The sequence below is a fragment of the Rattus norvegicus genome, chromosome 19, assembly GCF_021556685.1.
Source record: "Rattus norvegicus strain SHRSP/BbbUtx chromosome 19, alternate assembly SHRSP_T2T, whole genome shotgun sequence".
Taxonomy (NCBI): Eukaryota; Metazoa; Chordata; class Mammalia; order Rodentia; family Muridae; genus Rattus; species Rattus norvegicus.
In genome coordinates this window covers 67,989,307-68,007,299 of record NC_141552.1, presented here as the reverse complement: position 1 = coordinate 68,007,299, position 17,993 = coordinate 67,989,307, and the positions used below count along the sequence as shown (strand labels likewise).

At 51.3% G+C, this 17,993-nt stretch overlaps 1 protein-coding gene and 1 long non-coding RNA gene across 2 annotated transcripts; both read left to right on the top strand.

The window, feature by feature from the left end:
- The first annotated feature begins 651 nt into the window (after positions 1-651).
- Positions 652-13,363, top strand: Fam89a (family with sequence similarity 89, member A). The gene is given in 2 exon segments (NM_001011711.2): positions 652-982; positions 12,309-13,363. Coding segments are annotated over 2 exon segments (531 nt in total). The 5' UTR covers positions 652-712; the 3' UTR covers positions 12,570-13,363.
- Positions 13,364-15,487: 2,124 nt separating this feature from the next.
- On the top strand, positions 15,488-17,674 carry LOC147999609 (uncharacterized). Its single transcript, XR_015644241.1, has 3 exons — positions 15,488-15,756; positions 15,926-16,021; positions 17,595-17,674. It is a non-coding gene; the product is annotated as an uncharacterized LOC147999609 (long non-coding RNA).
- Positions 17,675-17,993: the final 319 nt, after the last annotated feature.

Here is a 17,993-nt window from a genome sequence, read left to right as displayed (position 1 = left end):
TCCGGAAACCCTGCCGCCCACAGAGGAGGCAAGCGAGGCCTCGTGAATGAGCACTGTGTGTGGTTCTGGCTGCTGCCAGCACCTGCGTTCTTCATGCCCTCGCTAGGGCACAGGCAGCCCGGGGTGGGGTCGGTGCTGGCACTAGACCCCTTGGTAGATAGAAGTGGCTGGTCAGAGTGAAGCCAGAGAGACCAAACTATTCCCGCCAGGAGCGTAGACGCGGAGGGGAGCAGGAGGAACCCATCTGGAGCGAAGGAAGGAAGACCGCTGGGGCTAGGGGTGTAGAATGGGTGGGAGTGGGACTGGTAGGATGGGGCTCGGCCTGGAGGTGGAGTGCAGAGAGGGAAGAGGAGAGAAGGTGGGGTGCACAAGACTGGAGGTGGGAGACAGTGAGGTAGAGACCCGCTGGTGGTGTGGCGAAGAAGGGAGGGGACTGACTTCACGTAGGGTTCACAGAGCTAAGACTTAAGGTGACCCCGAGGGCTAGTCCGGAGCGCAGATGAGTGGAAGTAGAGCTGGAGGCCAGGGGGCCCTTGCAGGGCGTCGCCTCACTACAGCAACACTGAGCCAAGGAGGGGGGCGGGTCCTGAAGGGCGGAGACCAAGGGGCCGGGCAGCGGGCGGGACTGGGGCGGGCGGGAAGTGGGTGGGGACCCGCCGGGCTCCAAGGGACCTAAGCAGAGCTGCGCGCGCGGAGTCCGCGCCCTGGCGAGATGAGCGGGGCCGGGTCGGCGGGCATGGCTCGGGGGCTGCGCGTGGACGGGCTGCCACCGCTACCCAAAAGCCTGAGTGGGCTGCTGCACTCGGCAGCGGGCGGCGCGGCGGGCGGCTGGCGGCACCTGGAGCGGCTGTACGCACAGAAGTCGCGCATCCAGGACGAGCTGAACCGAGGGGGCGCGGGCGGCGGCGGGGCGCGAGCGGCGGGGATGCGGACCAAGCCCCCCAACCTGGACGCCGCGCTGGCGCTGTTGCGCAAGGAGATGGTAAGGACCAGGAGCCGTGGGTCCCGTCGGGGGACACTTTCCTCTGGTCCCTGGAAGCCCGGGCTCCACTCTCGGGCTTCCCATGGCTGGACATCCTCCACTCAGGGGAGCTTCGGATGCTGGGGTTCTCCTGGGCCAGACCAGGGCGCGGCAGGGTTCGCCTGCCGGGTCCCAGGAGAACAGGCTTCCTGTGCGCCTGCAGGTCGGTGTGGACAACAGATGGGTGGCCGGGCCCCTCCCCGCCCGCCCGCCAGGAATCCGATTACCGGCACGGAAGCGGTGCTCAGGCCGGGTGAAGTCAGTACGCCTGGCCACAAACAATGGATTTAGTTTTTCTCCGTCCTGCGAAGTGCAGTAGGTGTTCCTGAACCAGGATGCACGATTCAGGGTGATGCCAGGGCAAGGATTTGGGCTTCAGGGAGCCCTGTCCCAGTTTGCTTCCTGTGGCAGGCCAGGTGGGGAACGACCAACCCAACCCACCCATCCAAATTCTTTCCCCTAGATCTTCTACCCGGAGCCTAATGCATCTGATGAATTGCATTTGACTAGATAAATCCATACTTAGCGTGTTTACAGCCCTAACTTGTACATAGCTTGAATCGCTGGGTGAAATAAGGAGACTGTCCCCCACCCCCTTGGTGTTTGAGGTTTTTTTGTTTTTGTTTTTGTTTTTGTTTTTGTTTTTGTTTTTTCCTTGCATAAGACCCAAGGCAGCTGGTTGTGAAGCTTTGTGCTATAAACATACTAGGGAGGCTTGGGAGCCCAGCTACATTCCCGAAGGTATTTCCCAGGTCCCTCCTGCTATGACTAAAGTACAGAACCTTATAATTATGCCTTGGGCGGTAGCTCGGAAGCTCAGCTATAGGAAATGAGCTGCGGTCACTCTGCCTGAAAACAATGTTAAAGGTAAGGCTTGGTTACAGGCCCTGATAGGAGCTCTCAGAGAACCATCCCCGGGGATCTCAAGTCTGTCTTGTTGACCTGGGGGAATGGTGAGGTTTTCGAGACAGCTCGCAGCCCAGCTCGCATCTCTCAGCTCGCATCTCGCTTAAGAATGGTCGTTCAGGGGGTTGGGGATTTAGCTCAGTGGTAGAGCGCTTGCCTAGCAAGCGCAAGGCCCTGGGTTCGGTCCCCAGCTCCGAAAAAAAGAAAAAGGAAAAAAAAAAATCACAGTCCTAAGACTGGCCCTTCACTCAGTGGCAGAGGTCTGCCTAGCTTGCACCAGGCCTGTTTTAATTACCTTTCTCACTGCTTTGACAAAGGCTTCTTGGCTCACAGTGCCAGCTACAGTCCATCTTGGTGACGGGCATAGGAGGCAGCTGGTGATGTTCTATCTGCAGTCAGGATGCAGAGAGATGAATGCTGGGTGTTATTTTGATTTTCTCCTTTTTCTTCAGTCTGGGATCCCAGGCCAGGGCAAGATACTGCCCATGGGTGGGATGGGCCTTCCCACATCAACTAATCCAATCTAGAAATCCCCTCAGAAATGCCCCAGACACTATCTCCTTGGTGGTTCAGGACCCTGTCGACAGTCACTATTAATCATTCAGGGGCCTGTGTTCAGGTTCAATTCTGGGCACTCCATATCACAGGCTGGCACAGAGAGAGATGACCACTGCTAACAGTGTGAGGTATGCAAATATTCTGATCATATGCAAATATTCTGATCATATGCAAATGTTCTATATGCATATGGTGATGTGGTAGTATGCACCTGTGACCAGACCCCCATCTCAAAAAACAAACAAAAACCCAAGTGCTTTGTAAACATTGTCTAAATTCTTGTGTTTTAGTTGTATCTCTGTCGCTGGGATAACGTATCCTCAAAAAGCAACTCAGGGGAGAAAGAATTATTTACGTCATAATTCCAGGTTTCAGTCTATCACTGTAGGGAAGTCCAGGCCATAAGAACTTGAAAGTGGGGTTGGGGATTTAGCTCAGTGGTAGAGCGCTTGCCTAGGAAGTGCAAGGCCCTGGGTTTGGTCCCCAGCTCCGGAAAAAAACAAAAACAAAAACAAAAAAAAAAACTTGAAAGCAACTCCTCAGATCTACTGTTCCAAGCAGGGAGAAGGAAAGCCCGGTGTGTTTGTTATTCAGCTCCGCCCCTCCTCTGCAGTTCTGGGATCCTCAGCCTAAGGGATGGTACCACCCACAGTGGGCTGGGTCTTTGTGTGTTAATTCCTACATCCATTGACATTGGAGACAATTCTCCACAGATACTCCATCAGGCCAGCCTAACCTATACACTGTTTCAGACTCTCTTCTCAGGGGTCCTAGGCTGTGTCCAGTTGATAATTAAAACTAGCTATCGCATGTAGCCTCATGGGGGAGGTACTTCATCTTAATTTTCTTTTTCTTTTCCTTTTTTTTTTTTTTTTTTTTGTTTGTTTGTTTTTTGAGACAGGGTCTCACTGTGTAACCCCAGGCTGGCCTGGAACTCACAGAGATCCTCCTGCCTCTGCCTACTGGGATTAAAGACATTGCCGCTACTCCCAGCTTATTCTTTTTAAAATCATTTAGATTTATTTTTACTATTTTTAATTGCATGCATGAGTGTGTGTATGTGTGGGAGTATGTGCACATGTGTGCAAGTGCCCTCAGAGGCCAGAAGGATTGGAAGGAGAAGAATTTGAGGTGACTGTCAGCCATCTGACCTGGATGTTGTGAACCAAATTTGAGTTGTTAACCTCTGAGCCATCTCTCCAGATCCTAAATATATTTTCAAATATCAGCTGCTCATAGTTTAACTCTATTGAGGTTACAATATTTTTTGGTCGTTTTGGTTCCAAAGCCCTGTCTGATTATTGTACCCTATGATACACACGCACGCACACACACACACACACACACACACACACACACACACACACACACCTGGGTCGTCACAGTATATACTGCAGCTCAATTTTGGAGGGTACAGACTGCAGTCATGTTCCTGTCACCATTTATCGTTAGGTCGTTAGTGACTACAGAGTGTGGATGGTGTGGCAGTTCTGTGCCATTTTGAACCTTGAAAATGGGTGGAGAGAAAGTTTCCTGCAGTGTTGTGGGTGTTGGGAGAGTAGCCGTTGGGGGCTCACAGCGTTCCATTAGGAGAGGATGCTGGGCATTTCAGATGCAGAGTTGGAGACTAGAAGAGCGCTAGTTAGAGCTAGTTAGAACTGGTTAGATCTGGTTAGGGCTGGTTGGGGCTGGTTAGTGCTGGTTAGAGCTGGTTAGTGCTGGTTAGAGGTGGTTAGAGCTGGTTAGGGCTGGTTAGAACTGGTTAGAGGGGCTGGAGAGATGGCTGAGCGGTTAAGAGCACCCTACTGCTCTTCCAGAGGTCCTGAGTTCAATTCCCAGCAACCACATGGTGGCTCACAACCATCTGGAATGGGGTCTGATGCCCTCTTCTGGTGTGTCTGAAGACAGCTACAGTGTACTTATATATAATAAATGAATAAATCTTTTTAAAAAAAAAGAACTGGTTAGAGCTGGTTAGAGCTGGTTAGGGCTGGTTAGTGCTGGTTAGAGCTGAGGGTGCAGGTGTCACTTCTAAGGAGTGACAGTAAAGGTGAGTTAGGAGAGCTGCTCCGCTGAGCAGAATGGACGACCCCGTGTTGAAAGAGGCTCAGTCCATGGTTGGTTAACACCGCACTCAGCTCAGAGCCGCGGCTTGTTCATGTTACTTCCTGTTCTAGTAACCCCAGGCCTGTGAGATTTGTCACTCTGAGTCCTTGTAGCCTCAAGGAAAGAGTCCATTTAGAAAGATTCAAAGGTCTAGGTGGTGCTCACTGACTGTAAAGGTAACCACTTAGAAAATTTCATTTATTGAACGTGGTTTTTGGTTGTTTTGTTTTTGATATGTCTTACCATGTAGCCCTGGCCTACAACTCTCTTATTTGTTTGTTTGTTTATTTTGTTTATTTTTATTTTTTTGAGACAGGGTTGCTCTGTGTAGCCCTGGCTATACTGGAACTCAATCTATAGACCAGGCTGACTTCGAACTCACAGAGACCTGCCTTCCTCTGCTGGGATCAAAGGCCAATGCACCACAGCCTGGCTCCTAGAACTCTTTTAACTCTTTATTTACTTATATTCTTATTTTTGAGATAGGATCTCATCAAGTAGGCCAGGTTCACTTTGGCTTATGTTGTTCAGGCTGACTTTGACTTGTGATCCTCTTGGGGCTCTAGTGGTACCACCATATTTGATAGTTTGTCTTTCTTTTTGAGACAAAGTATCACTGTGGGCCAGCCTGACTGAGAACTTGCAGCCTCTGCCTCCCAAGTGCTGGGATTACAGGCATGCACCTCGGTGATAACCCAGACTTAGATATAGGGCTGGGGCGATGTGCTCGCTATGCAAGCACGAGGACCTGAGTTTGTATCCCCAGAACTCGCAGAAAAGCCAGGCATAGCAGTGTGAACCTGTAATTCTGGCTCCAGGGGATAGAGACAAAAATATCTCTGAAGCTCACTGGCCAGTCAGTTCCAGGTTCAATGGGAGGCTGTCTCGGAGAGTACGCTAGAGAAGCAACTGAAGAGACACTGATGCTTACTTCTGACCTCTGGCAAGCACATAGGCATGTCACACACCTACACACACACACACACACACACACACACACACACACACCACACACACAGACACACACACACACCACACAGACACACACACACCACATACACACACACACACACTACACACACATATACATGCTGCATACACACACAGACTCACACCACACACAAAGACACACACAGAGACACAGACATATACATACACACTGCACACACACAGACACACACACACACACAGACACACACACACAGACACACACACACACACCACACACACACAGACACACACACACACAGACACACACACACACCACACACACACAGACACACACAGACACACACACACAGACACACACACACACAGACACACACAGATACACAGACACACACACACACACACACACACTCAGAACGGAGGAGTCATACTCTGTACGCTCACAGGATGAGCATTTGTAAACTGCTGCAAGGGGCTGAGGGCAAACAGGAAGTCAGGAGATGCTGGTGGAGATGGATGTCTTTACAGCAATGTGAGACTTTGTCCCAGACTAATCTTTGACCCATTTACCTGCCTGTGGAGCTCCCGAGGCTCTGTTTACTGATTGGACTCCCAAGTGCCTAAGCAGTTTGCACAGGTTTCCTCAACCCCATTTGGTTAAAGCGCTTGTGTTGTGTGCAAACCTTGTGTTGTTGTGTGCAAACATCAGAGAGCCCCAGCTTTCAGCACACCGAGCATTTTTTTTCATTTGCTGAAGGAGGCGTCCGAGGAACAGCAGCCTAGGCAGTCACTGGGGTCTGGTGCTTCCCACACCCACCCGTGTGCTGGGGCCTTGGTCCCTGCATTACTGTGGCTCTCTAACGCTGAGTGTGGGTGGGAAGGGGGAGCAGCTCACTTCGGGTCACTCCCAAGGAGCAGCAGGTGGGAGCTTCGAGGTGTAGCTCTTGGAGAACAGCGGAAGCTCCCTGTGGATTCCAGACTTCCAAGGTCCTGTGGCAGAAACCACCCTGCAGACAGAGCAGGAAGTCAGATACATGCCTGGCTGGTGAGAACAGAGCCTTCACACGGTGCTGTCTCCTGCCCACTTGTTTCCACTCGTTGCTCATCCCTTTCCGTGCCGGTCCCTGTCCTGCAGTCATGTAACTCTGAGACAGTTTTCCTCAGTACTTGAGACAAAGGCCGAGGCCGGCCTTCCCGGGCAACAGAAGCTCCCTAAGGCTTGTTCATTTTAGAGGAAAGGACCCTGCAGGAGTCATTTCTCTACCCCTGTAATGTGGGTTGCAGGGACTAACTCAGGTCATCAGGCAAGAAGCTTACCCACTGACCCATCCTGCCAGCCCAACCCTAGCCATGATTTGCTCTCTTTACTTCTTACGTTGGCTCCAGGTGTGGCACGCAAGCTGCCTGGTCCTGCAGGCCTGTGTATTCTGAGGGATGGAGAGTGGTGTCCTTGGTCAGAGCAGCAGAACTCTGCCCTGTGACTGGCGCTCCATAGACAAGGTCATCTGTGGGAACCAGGCCTGTCCCAGTCAGAAGCAGGTAGATGGAAGGAGACTCAAGAACTACCCTTGAAGAGAAGGTGTGGAAGGAGTTTAGTTCCTAGGCAGGTAGGGCATTGATCTAGGTGTACATGGTGTGCGGTTTCTCAAGTTGACTGGTAGAAAACACACACACACACACACACACACACACACACACACACACACACACGAATGTTCCTTAGGACCCTCAGTTGTACTTACCATCAGAAATGGCTGGGTGTGGTGGCATACCCCTTTAATCCCAGCAGTAGGGAGGCAGAGGCACCCAGCTCTCTGAGTTCGAGGCCAGCCTGGCCTACAGGGTGAGCTCCAGGACAACCAGGGCTACACAGAGAAACCCTGTCTCAAAAAAAACCAAACCAAACCAAAACAACAACAACAAAAAAAAAAAAACAAAAAACAAAACAAACAAACCCCAAAACAATAAAAACAAAAGTAAGAAAAACTAGAAATAGGATATCCATGCTGTGACGCCATTAAGCCTCGCCTGGCATCACAACCTATAATCCCATCACCCTGGAAGTGGAGGCACAAGAATCGCTGTGGGTTTGAAGCTAGCCTGAGACATGCGGTGAGGCCTGGCCTCCAACAAACACATGAAAATGCTACTAATGATAAAAGTAAACAAACACCATCGAAAACAAACAACTGAGCTCAACACCCTTTGTAACCGCAGGTAGAAAATGATTGTGCTGGACCTAACAGACTAACAGACTTCACAGGAGGAGTGCGGTGGGGCCTCTCCCGCCCGACTGGCAGAGGCCTTGCCCTCGGTTTTAGAGGACAGTTTCACAGTATACATGAAATTGAATCTGCATCTGCCCTTTGGCCCTGTAACTGCACTTCCTTAAAAAACTCCACAGTGGAGGTTTACAAAATTCGGGGAAATCTGGTGGTCTTTTGTCAGATCTCCGAATGCTCTGTAGACGTGGGATCACCCCAGCCTCGGAAGTGACTGAGCTCTCATGGCTTGGTACGAGGCTCTCCTTCTAGGCCCATCTCACCTCTGCTTTACTCTCTCCTCAGGTTTGAGGCCTGGGCTTGGGGTGTGATTAAAGCTGGAGCTGTAGGCAGTTGTGACCAGCAACTCACCACTGTGGTGCTGGGAACCAAGCTCTGGTTTTCTGCAAGAGCAGCAAGTGATACGAACTGTAGATCCATCTCTCCAGCTCCACCTGACTGTCTGTCTGTCTGTCTATCTCACAATGTAGCTCTGGCTGTATTGGAATTCACTATGTAAACCAGGCTGGCCTTGAACTTATAGTTAATCCACCTGCCTCAGCCACCTGAGTGCTGCTGTCGTGCCTGGCTAGGAGTTGCTTTTATACATGTGTGATTTGGGAATGTACTGAGGCCATCCTGCTTGCAGGGCAAGCATCTCCCTCTTTAAAAGAGGTTCCTTTTAAAGGGTTAGCTCTGCAGAGGATGGAAGTCAGCACCTGTCCTTGCAGCACTTGGGAGGCAGAAACAGGAGGATTGGGAGTTCAAGGCCCTCTGCTGTATAGTGAGTTTTGGCCAGCCTGGGCTACATGTGAGCCTATCTAAAGAAAGAAACGCTTCTAGTTCTGTAAGCCCTGTCACCTAGTGATGAAACCATCCCCTACCACAACCTCAGTGAGTCTCCGGGACTTTAGTGACTCTTGATCCAGCAGGGAGCCACCATCTGTCTGAGACAATTCCTGCAACCTGAGCTTATTGTTAACCCTAGAGAAAGGAAGCAGACTCTGGAGGAAAGGGCATGCAGGGTCACAGGGTCCTCCTTGCAGCCGGATGGTGAGAAGGAAGAGCTCAAGGAAGAGAGAGAATGGCAGAGGAAGCAGGCAGCCTGAGTGGAGACAGGAAGGACAAGCAGCACCCAGGGACTGAGCTAGCCCTTGGCATTGTCCTGTAAGTCACAATAAAGGGTGGGAAACCTCAGGGCTGAGAGGATTGACTTGTGGAAAGAAGACTCAAGTTTTCACAAGGCCCCCAGAAGGAAGCTGTCAGTTCTGAATCCTGCTGTAGCCAGGAAGATCGGAGGTGTCCCTCGGGGACACGTGGGTGGGCCAAGAGATGGCAGGTGATGGGTGACTCAGGAATGGGGATGTTCCTTAACATTTTTTCCTAGAAGGATAAGCTGTTCTTGCTCATGGGGGAGTTCATTGTGTCCTGAAATTCAGTCCTAGGGCACACACCAGACCCCTTAGCAGACAGTCTTCTAGAGGAGCCTGGGCTGGCTGCCCTACTGTGTTCCCCTCAGGCAGATGGGTTCTGATGGCTCGGCAGGAGCCATGTAGATGTGCTGCAAGCACACAGCACTGCCTGTCCAGCCATGGCCTCTGGACTACCTGAGTGTTGTGCCTAGGGTTCCCACTCCTTTTTCCTTTTTTTTTTTTTTTTAAAGATTTATCTATTATACATAAGTACACTGTGGCTGTCCTCACCAGAAGAGGGTATCAGATCCCATTAGAGATGGTTGTGAGCCACTATGTGGTTGCTGGGATTTGAACTCAGGACTTCGGGAAGAGCGGTCAGTGCTCTTAACCGCTGAGCCATTTCTCCAGCCCTAGGGTTCCCACTCTTGACATGACCCTACACCAGGACAAGGACGGACCTGTGTGTTCAGTCAGTCATCTGGAAGCAGCCATGCTGAAGGCTACCTGTCAGTGATGCCCACGCTCACTTCTGGTAGTTCAGGGAAATTCTGTCGAGTGGGAGGGAGTTAGTCCAGTGCCTGGAGCGGTTGCTCCCAGGCGCTGAGGCCCGTGTGATCATGTGCTGCTGTACTTAGGTGAAATCTGCCCATGTAGTGGACACGTGTTTGGCCATGTAACAGGTGTATTGGGACCATGCTGTGTCTCTAAGAGGGCCAGTGTCACATGTGATGACAGGGCAGCTCTGTGAGTCATCCTTGTGCTGGGCATGTCCCTGGGTATCCAGGGAGACTTCACTCTGAAACACCTGGCACTGTGAGTCGTGGGTGACACAGGGTCATGCATGTCACCAGCAGTTTAAGAACCATGGAGCTGCGGCTTTTGTCTCACCATGGGCCGACCCCATGAGACCCTAGAAGCTGAACATTGGCATCTGCTCACAGCTCCTTTGGTCTTTCTGTGGTCCGTTCTTGACACGAGAAGCAGAGTATTAAGGTCTTTCACCCGATGGTGACAGAGTGACAGGACAGGAGACACATGTCATATGAGCATCTTCTTAGACAATTTAAGCAGACACAGGTATGAGTCTCGGAAGGTGTGGTTTTATCGAAGTTGAGTCTGGGAGCAGGCAGGTGCATAGGAATTACTTAGACTCTCAGGCTGGGCTGGAGAGATGGCTCAGTGGTTAAGAGCACTGACTGCTCTTCCAGAGGTTCTGAGTTCAATTCCCAGCAACCACATGGTGGCTCACAACCGTCTGTAATGGGATCCGATACCCTCTTCTGGTGTGTCTGAAGACAGCCGTGTACTCATATATAAAATAAATCTTTAAAAAGAATCTCAGGCTGTGGAAGTTGTGTTCACATCTGCAATAGAATCTGGGAGCACAGGAGGCATGCAGGGGGGAGGATTTGACCAGAACATCTTGATGAAACAGCCTACATGCTGTTTTGCCTTCTGATGCTATTGCTTTGTGGTTTTGGCTGATCTCAAACTCATAGTCCTCCTGCCTCAGCTTCCCAGGTACAGGGATGTCGGCCATGCTGTGCCCTGTCTGCATTGACTGCTTGCCTTTCTTAGGGTGTCTAAGGCTGCCTTCAGGTCTCTAAGGCATGTTTGGGAAAGTGTGACATTAGGTCTGTCTGTACGTGGGGTAGTCACACCTAGTGTAAAGGGCTCTGCAGGATGGACACTGGGAGGTTGGGACTGTGTAGTAAGTTTGTCTCTGATTGAAATCCCATAGATAACATTGGTAGGCTGCCCTCCTAAAGCCTGAGGTTAGCACCCTAGGTCTGGCCTTACTGAGGTCTCTCTTTCCCCTGGCTGGCTTTGGTGGTAGCTTTCATCTTGTCTGACTAGACTCCCCAGCTGCTGTGCAGGAAGGAGGCAGCACTTTCTCAAGCTCTCAGTGTGACTCTTGGCCTGTTAAGAGTTCAGGGGTGCGGGTTCCCCTCTGAGTCCGTGCATTGTCCCTTCCCTTGGGATTGATGGGACCCATGCTTTTCTAGATCTGTCTCACATACACACACATACACACGCACACACACACACACACTCACACACACATACACACGCACACACACACATACACTCACACACACATACACACGCACACACACGCATGCACACACTCACATACACACACACTCACACACACGCACACACACACGCATGCACACACTCACATACACACACTCACACACACACATACACGCACACACATGCATGCACACACTCACATACACACACATATACACGCACACACACATACACACGCACGCACACGCATGCACACACTCACATACACACTCACACACACATATACACGCACACACACATACACACTCACACACACATATACACGCACACACACATACACACGCATGCACACATGCACACTCACACACACATATACACGCACACACACATACACACGCATGCACACATGCACACACATACACACACGCTCCTTGTCCCTGACACTTGTTTTTGTGACCTATCCAGAAGGTGTTGTGAGGTTCCATCATCAGTTTCTTCATGGTTCATTGTCTTGGGGAGCAATCACACTAGCCCTTTGTCGAAGAGAGTGTCTGATTCTGCCGTGCCTGGATATCCCTAAGGCAGGCAGATGGGGTTGCTACAGTGGGGTAGCTCGCCACACTGACTGTGAGATCCTGTCTCTGGTCAGGGGTAGTCTGCCACCTAGGAATGACAGGATGTGGGGTCTTGCCAGGGTTACCAGGGGGTCTTCTCTGAGTCTGGGCCTGGGGACCACCGATGTCTCTGGGACTTGAGTTCCACAAAGTATGCAGCTGAGGCGCTCAGGACGTGCACTGCTGTGCGTCACTGGGTGTGTCTTCGGAGCACCAGAACAAATTCAGGCTGGGCTTGCTGCCCTGCAGGTGTGGACTCACCCACTCATGTCTGAGGTATTGAATGACACGGTGGAGGTATGTGCTACCTGAGCATCCTGCTGGTACCGCCTTAAGCCTTTCCGAGGGAAGGAGTGTGCAAGCCCGGGTGGAACTCTGGGTGTTCAACTGAGATGAAACTCCAGCACTGACTTGGTTTCTGCCTCCCCTCCCTTCCCTCGAGGTTGGTCTCCGGCAGCTGGACATGACCTTGCTCTGCCAACTGTACGGCCTCTACGAGTCCATTCAGGAGTACAAGGGCGCGTGCCAGGCAGCCTCCAGCCTGGACTGCAACTATGCACTGGAGAATGGCTTCTTCGATGATGACGAGGACTTCCAGGAGCAGGGCTCTCTCCGAGACGGGCAGGGCCGAGGCTCACCCGGGGACCCGTCGCTACCCCTCACCCACCTCTCCAGCAGCGACTGGATCCTGGAGTCCATCTAGCGCCTCTGGAGGGGGTCTATCAACACAGACTGGCAGCTTCTGTTTCTCTTCTCGCAAGGAAGCTCTTCAGCCTCTTCATGGTGGACAGTCCCAGGGCAAACGGGGATGTGAGCCGCTTGTTTAACTTGTGGGTATGGAGTTCACTGACACGGGGGATGGACTGCTTAGTTGGCTGCAGGGTCTTACGGGTGACCTAGAGGCGTGCTAGAACACCCTCAATGTCGTTAGTAGCACCTGCTGGAAGCTCTGACAGAAGGGTCCCGTGTGGAAAGCCGCCACGGGCATTTGGGTGAGGCTGCTCTCAGCAGGCTTTGTGGGTGGCAGATGTGTCTCGCCCTCTTTGGTTGAGGAACGCCACTCTGACATGTGGACTACGAAGAGCAGCATTTGCCTGCCTGGAACCCGCAGGGCAGTCGGCGTCTCCTCAGGGCAGTCGGCCTCTCTTCTTGCCGTTCCTTGGCTGTTAGGCCCTTTGCTCATTCATTTGACAGCGGCATCGCTGATTTTCCAGGGCTCTCCTGAGAGCTTTCTAGGGGGAGGAAATATTCTGCCACACTGCTCAACTGCTTTTCTGCAGCCACCAAAATTGACATCAGGTAAAGGTAGAGAGCAAGGAACGTGACTATACACTGAATGGGGTTGGGGTGGGGAGAAACCCTGGGACGAGCTGGTGTTTGTGTCAGTCGACATGAGATGGTAACTGGTTGTAAACTTCAGTCCTGGAAAACAATGTCTCTAAGCGGAACTTACCCGAAGCCTTAATATATTTATTAAAACACTTTGTGAGAACTCCACCCTCTGTGGGTTAAAGGTGTGTAAAGTGCTCAACTGTCTCTTGGCATAAATCACTTTGTTTGGAGGTCTGGGGATGAGGCTCAGTGGGAACAGTAGGTCCCTAGCATGTCAGGGGCCTGGGGTTTGACCTTGGCATCACATCAGCTGGGCATGGAGGGATAACGCCTGAAATCCCAGGATAGAGGTGGACGAAGGAGGATCAGAAGTTCAGGGCCATCTTGAGCTAACCTTTCTAAAACAATTTTTTTTTTCTGAGTTCACACTTATTCAGAACCCAGTGTGAGTCCAATGCAACACACACTGAAAGAAGGTTAGGGGTTGGTTTTATTTTTATTTTTTGGCCACTAAACTAATCTTAAGACATTTATTTCTCCGTTAGGGTCGGACAGTGATTTCATTGGTACCAGACCACATTCATAGCAAGATTTCACCTTGTCTTGGAACACGCCAAGTTGCTACTCTCTTTAGTGAGTTGTCTGCTCATCAGTGCCCTCTTGAGGCCAGCCGTTGGAAATACAACTTAACTATTGGAACTGACATGAACTTTCACGTCCGGGAAGCTACACAAAAGTCTAGCCTGGCAGACCAATAAGCTTACTCATGCTACTTACTGGGGTACGAGTGACCCCCAAACGTCTGCCTTGTCAGAGAGCCCCTCTCTGGGATGGCTGACGGCCTCCCATGGTCGTGCAGATGAAGGTCCTAAACCCACCTCCTCCACCCCTAAAGCTAACCGCTCACACTCTACTTCCAAGGCCAGATTGTCAGATGCAGCTGCAACAGCACCCCGCAGAGCTGGGACAGCTTTATAGGGAGGGATGAATGTCTCTCTGGGGAGGGCATTAGCTGATCAACTCAGTACAAGCTTGAGGCATCCTGGGAGAGAATGTCAGTTGAGGAGCTGCCTCCATCAGACTGACCCAACTGCCTCCATCAGACTGACCTGCCAGCACATCTGGGGTTGCTCCTTGATTGATGATTGGTGTGGGAGGGCCCAGCCTACTGTGAGCAGTGCTACCCCTGGGCAGGTGGTCCTGAATAGTAAGAGGAAGGTAGTTGATTAAGTCAGGGATCAAGGCAGCCAGCAGCCGTCTACCAGGGTCCTTGCTTCCCCTGACGATGGAATGGACAGTGTTGGAAGAAATAAACACTTTTCTCCTCCAGGTTGTTTTTGGTCAGTGTCTTATCACAGTGACAGAAAGCAAACTAGGGCAGGGTGCATTCAGTTACACAACAGCCAGACGGTTAACATGTCTATGCTACAAGGAACTAGGTTAGACAGTGGAGAGGTAAGGGAAGGGGGTCGGTGCCTTGCCACCAGCAGGTGACAGGATGGTTCAGACAGGACAAGAAATAGAAAGCAGAAAATCTAGTCAGCCAAAGGGCCCTGCTTCGAGGCTAAGTCTTGCTTCACTCAGGTAAACCCTGGGTCTGCTGCTCTTAGCTCTGACTGCATTAAGGTCACTTGGGGAGCTTCGGGGAAAGCTCCGGCAGAAGCGCCTCACCCCAAATCTGGATTCTTTTTAAAATAAACTTTATGTGCATTGGTGTTTACCCACAATTATGTTTGTGTGAGGGCATCAGATCCCTTGGAAGTGGAGTTACAGCCAGCCGTGAGCTGCCATGTGGGTGCTGGGAATCTTACCCGGGTTCTCTGGAAGAGCAGCCAGTGCTCTTAGCTGCCATCTCTCCACCCCTGCCCCCACCCCCCAAACCTGGATATTATTAGTAGGTGATGCAACCTACTGCTGGAGGGGAGAGAGTGCTTGCAGACGGAGGTACAGGTCAGTAAGAGCATTCCCACCATGCACCTGTTTATCAGTCCAGTACAATCTATAACCACCTTTATTCCTCCAACACTACACAGAAACTCACATGACACAATAAAACGGCTTTTAATGCGATTTTTTAAGAGGGTGGGTTCACACATCTGGACAAAGGCTGGGCAAAACCAGACTTTGGAAAGCAGCCACAGTGGGGAGGGAAGAGGTTACTCAAGGCAGCTCTGACCTTGACCCCAAAGCCCAGAGAGCAGGCTGCAGAGTTGCCTGTTCCCTGCCAAGTGTGTCCTCTCGGGGTGACTCCTGGGAGTGCGGGAGCAGTCGGCAATGCAAACCTTCTCTCTTGTTTTCATGTTTGGGATTTTGAGCCAGGTCTCACTTTGTAGCCCTGGCTAGCCTTAGACTCATGGAAGTCCTCCTGCCTCAGCTGCCCAGATGTGGAGATTTTATGACTTGTATCCATCATTGCTGGCCTCAGCTGGCCACGAGGCTCAGTTGAGGTCTTAGAGAGCTTCCTGCATTGCTCTTGCACCCAGTTGAGAGCCCCGATGGCCTGGTGGGTGGGCACAGCTCCCCAACGCTACCTGGAACAGGAACTACAGCTCGCCTAGGTGGGTAATGCCACCGGTGGTGGTCCTCAGGCGGGGGGGGGGGGGGGGGAGGGACACTTGATTGGATAGAGGAATGTGCGCAGCAGCAGTCCCTACCACACACTTTCGGGAGCACAGCTTGGGGGACACAGGAACCTGCTTTCAGGCTCCCCACCTGCCTTCCCCGCAGGACTGAGCACACTCTAGCTGAGGCACCTGGTGTAGACTTCCATGCTTTTTCTGAGAGCTCATCACTCGAGCCACGCCCGACAGGACATGGGGGCAGGTAGGTGCGATCCCATTTCATACCTGAGGCTTTGGCTTTGGCGCTCCTTCTCTGGTGATGCTCCAGGAGCTAGGGGTACTTTGGCTTTAAGCTAGGAGGGCTTCTCTTCACTGTAGGTCTCTTGCTTTATAAGGAGGGTTGTGGGTAGGCAGCAGCCAGACTTACCACTGTCAAGGGTCCTGGGGATCTTCCCTTCCCTTCACCTATGCTTCCCTCAGAGAGACTCGGACGGCAGCCTGGTTCCAGTCACCAGCATGCTCTACCTAACAAACTTCCAGTCTCCCTTCCCTGCAGTGTATTTGAAGAGCAGTAAACCATCCTTTCTTTCTTTTTTTTTTTTTTTTTTTTTGGTTCTTTTTTTGAAGCTGGGGACCGAACCCAGGGCCTTGTGCTTCCTAGGTAAGCGCTCTACCACTGAGCTAAATCCCCAGCCCCAAAACCACCCTTTCTTAACAATGAAACCGAGACGTGCCACTAGACTACAGATACAGAGGCCGAGGAGGAGGAGGACTCAATCCCATCACTTCCTTGTGTGATTCCCAAGCACTACCCATTAGCCATTTTGGGTTTCGACCTTATTGTTAAGCTTTCTGATTAACTTGACCTTGCAAACAAATACAAATATCCTTTCTTGGCTCCCATGTACTATGCTCTCTCCCCAGTTTGGTCCAAAGGGCTCAGATACTTCTAACAAAGAGAACTCTTCCCCTCTCACTGGGAGGGCGCTGTCCGCAGCATGGTCTCTCCACATTGAAAACAAGAGTGGGCAGTCAGCTGTCAGCACTAAAGGCTTCTTCCTTTGAGAAGGTCATTCTATATGGCCAGGGTGACGTCACACTCTCATCCTCCTGCCTCACTCACTCGCTTGCCTCCTGGGTGCTGGGACTAGAGTGCCACACCTGGCTTTAGCCTGTCTGTCAGCGTGGTCACGAGGCAGGTTTTCCACCATGGCCGGAGTGCTGCACATTTCCTTTTTGTCAATAATACTGTGTGTGTGTGAGTGTGTGAGTGTGTGTGAGTGAGAGTGTGTGTAGTATATGTGTGTGAGTATGTATGTGTGTGTGTGGTGTATGTGTGTGAGTATGTATGTGTGTGAGTGTGTGTGTATGTATGTGAGTATGTATGTGTGTGAGTGTGTGTGTGTGAGTGTGTGTCTGGGGACAACCTGCAAAAGCTGGTTCTCTCCTTCTAACACGTGGGTCTTGACCAAATGCAGGGTCAGGCTCTGCATCATGGGCCTTTACCCTCTGAGCCATCTCACCAAATGTAAGTCCATGTGCTTAACCCAGGAATGCAAACACACACACACACACACACACACACACACACACACACACACACACACAAAACCAGCCAAGAAATTCAAACCAACCACACAAATGAAAAGTCAGAGTGAAATGAAATTAACAACCGTATCACAGTGACAGGTGTGTACTTCACTGGGGTTTCCCAACATTGTCTTCAAGGTTTTCATTAAAGATGCTGGGGACTGTTGGGGACACACAGTACTCGTCCCCTCTCTCTGCTCACTGGTAGCTGGCGAGCCTAACCATTTTTCGCTCTTATGCCACAGACAATCCTGAGACGACTGCTCTCACCATTTCTCAGGTTGGCCTGATGGACCTCACACACGACAGAAAGAGCCCAGCAGTAAGCTACAACCCCTTATCAAGCATTCTGGCCTCTTTAACAGCACAGCACTTTATGTGAATGTTTTAATCCCAGGTGTGGGCTACAGGGGTCGCTTCGGATTGTCCACAGCAGCTGACTGTGATGTGTCTCGTGCTCTGGCAGGGGCGTGACTATGTCAGCTGAAGATCGTTTAAGAGCCTGCTGTTGCCACTTGAGAGATATCCTGACTGCAAAGATCAGACTTGCCCCAAGGAACCTGAGGTCCCTAATCAGCAGGAAGTAGTCTAATGACATCAACACTCCCTTTCCCCTCTAACCTTTCTTTCCTACTTAGTATTGG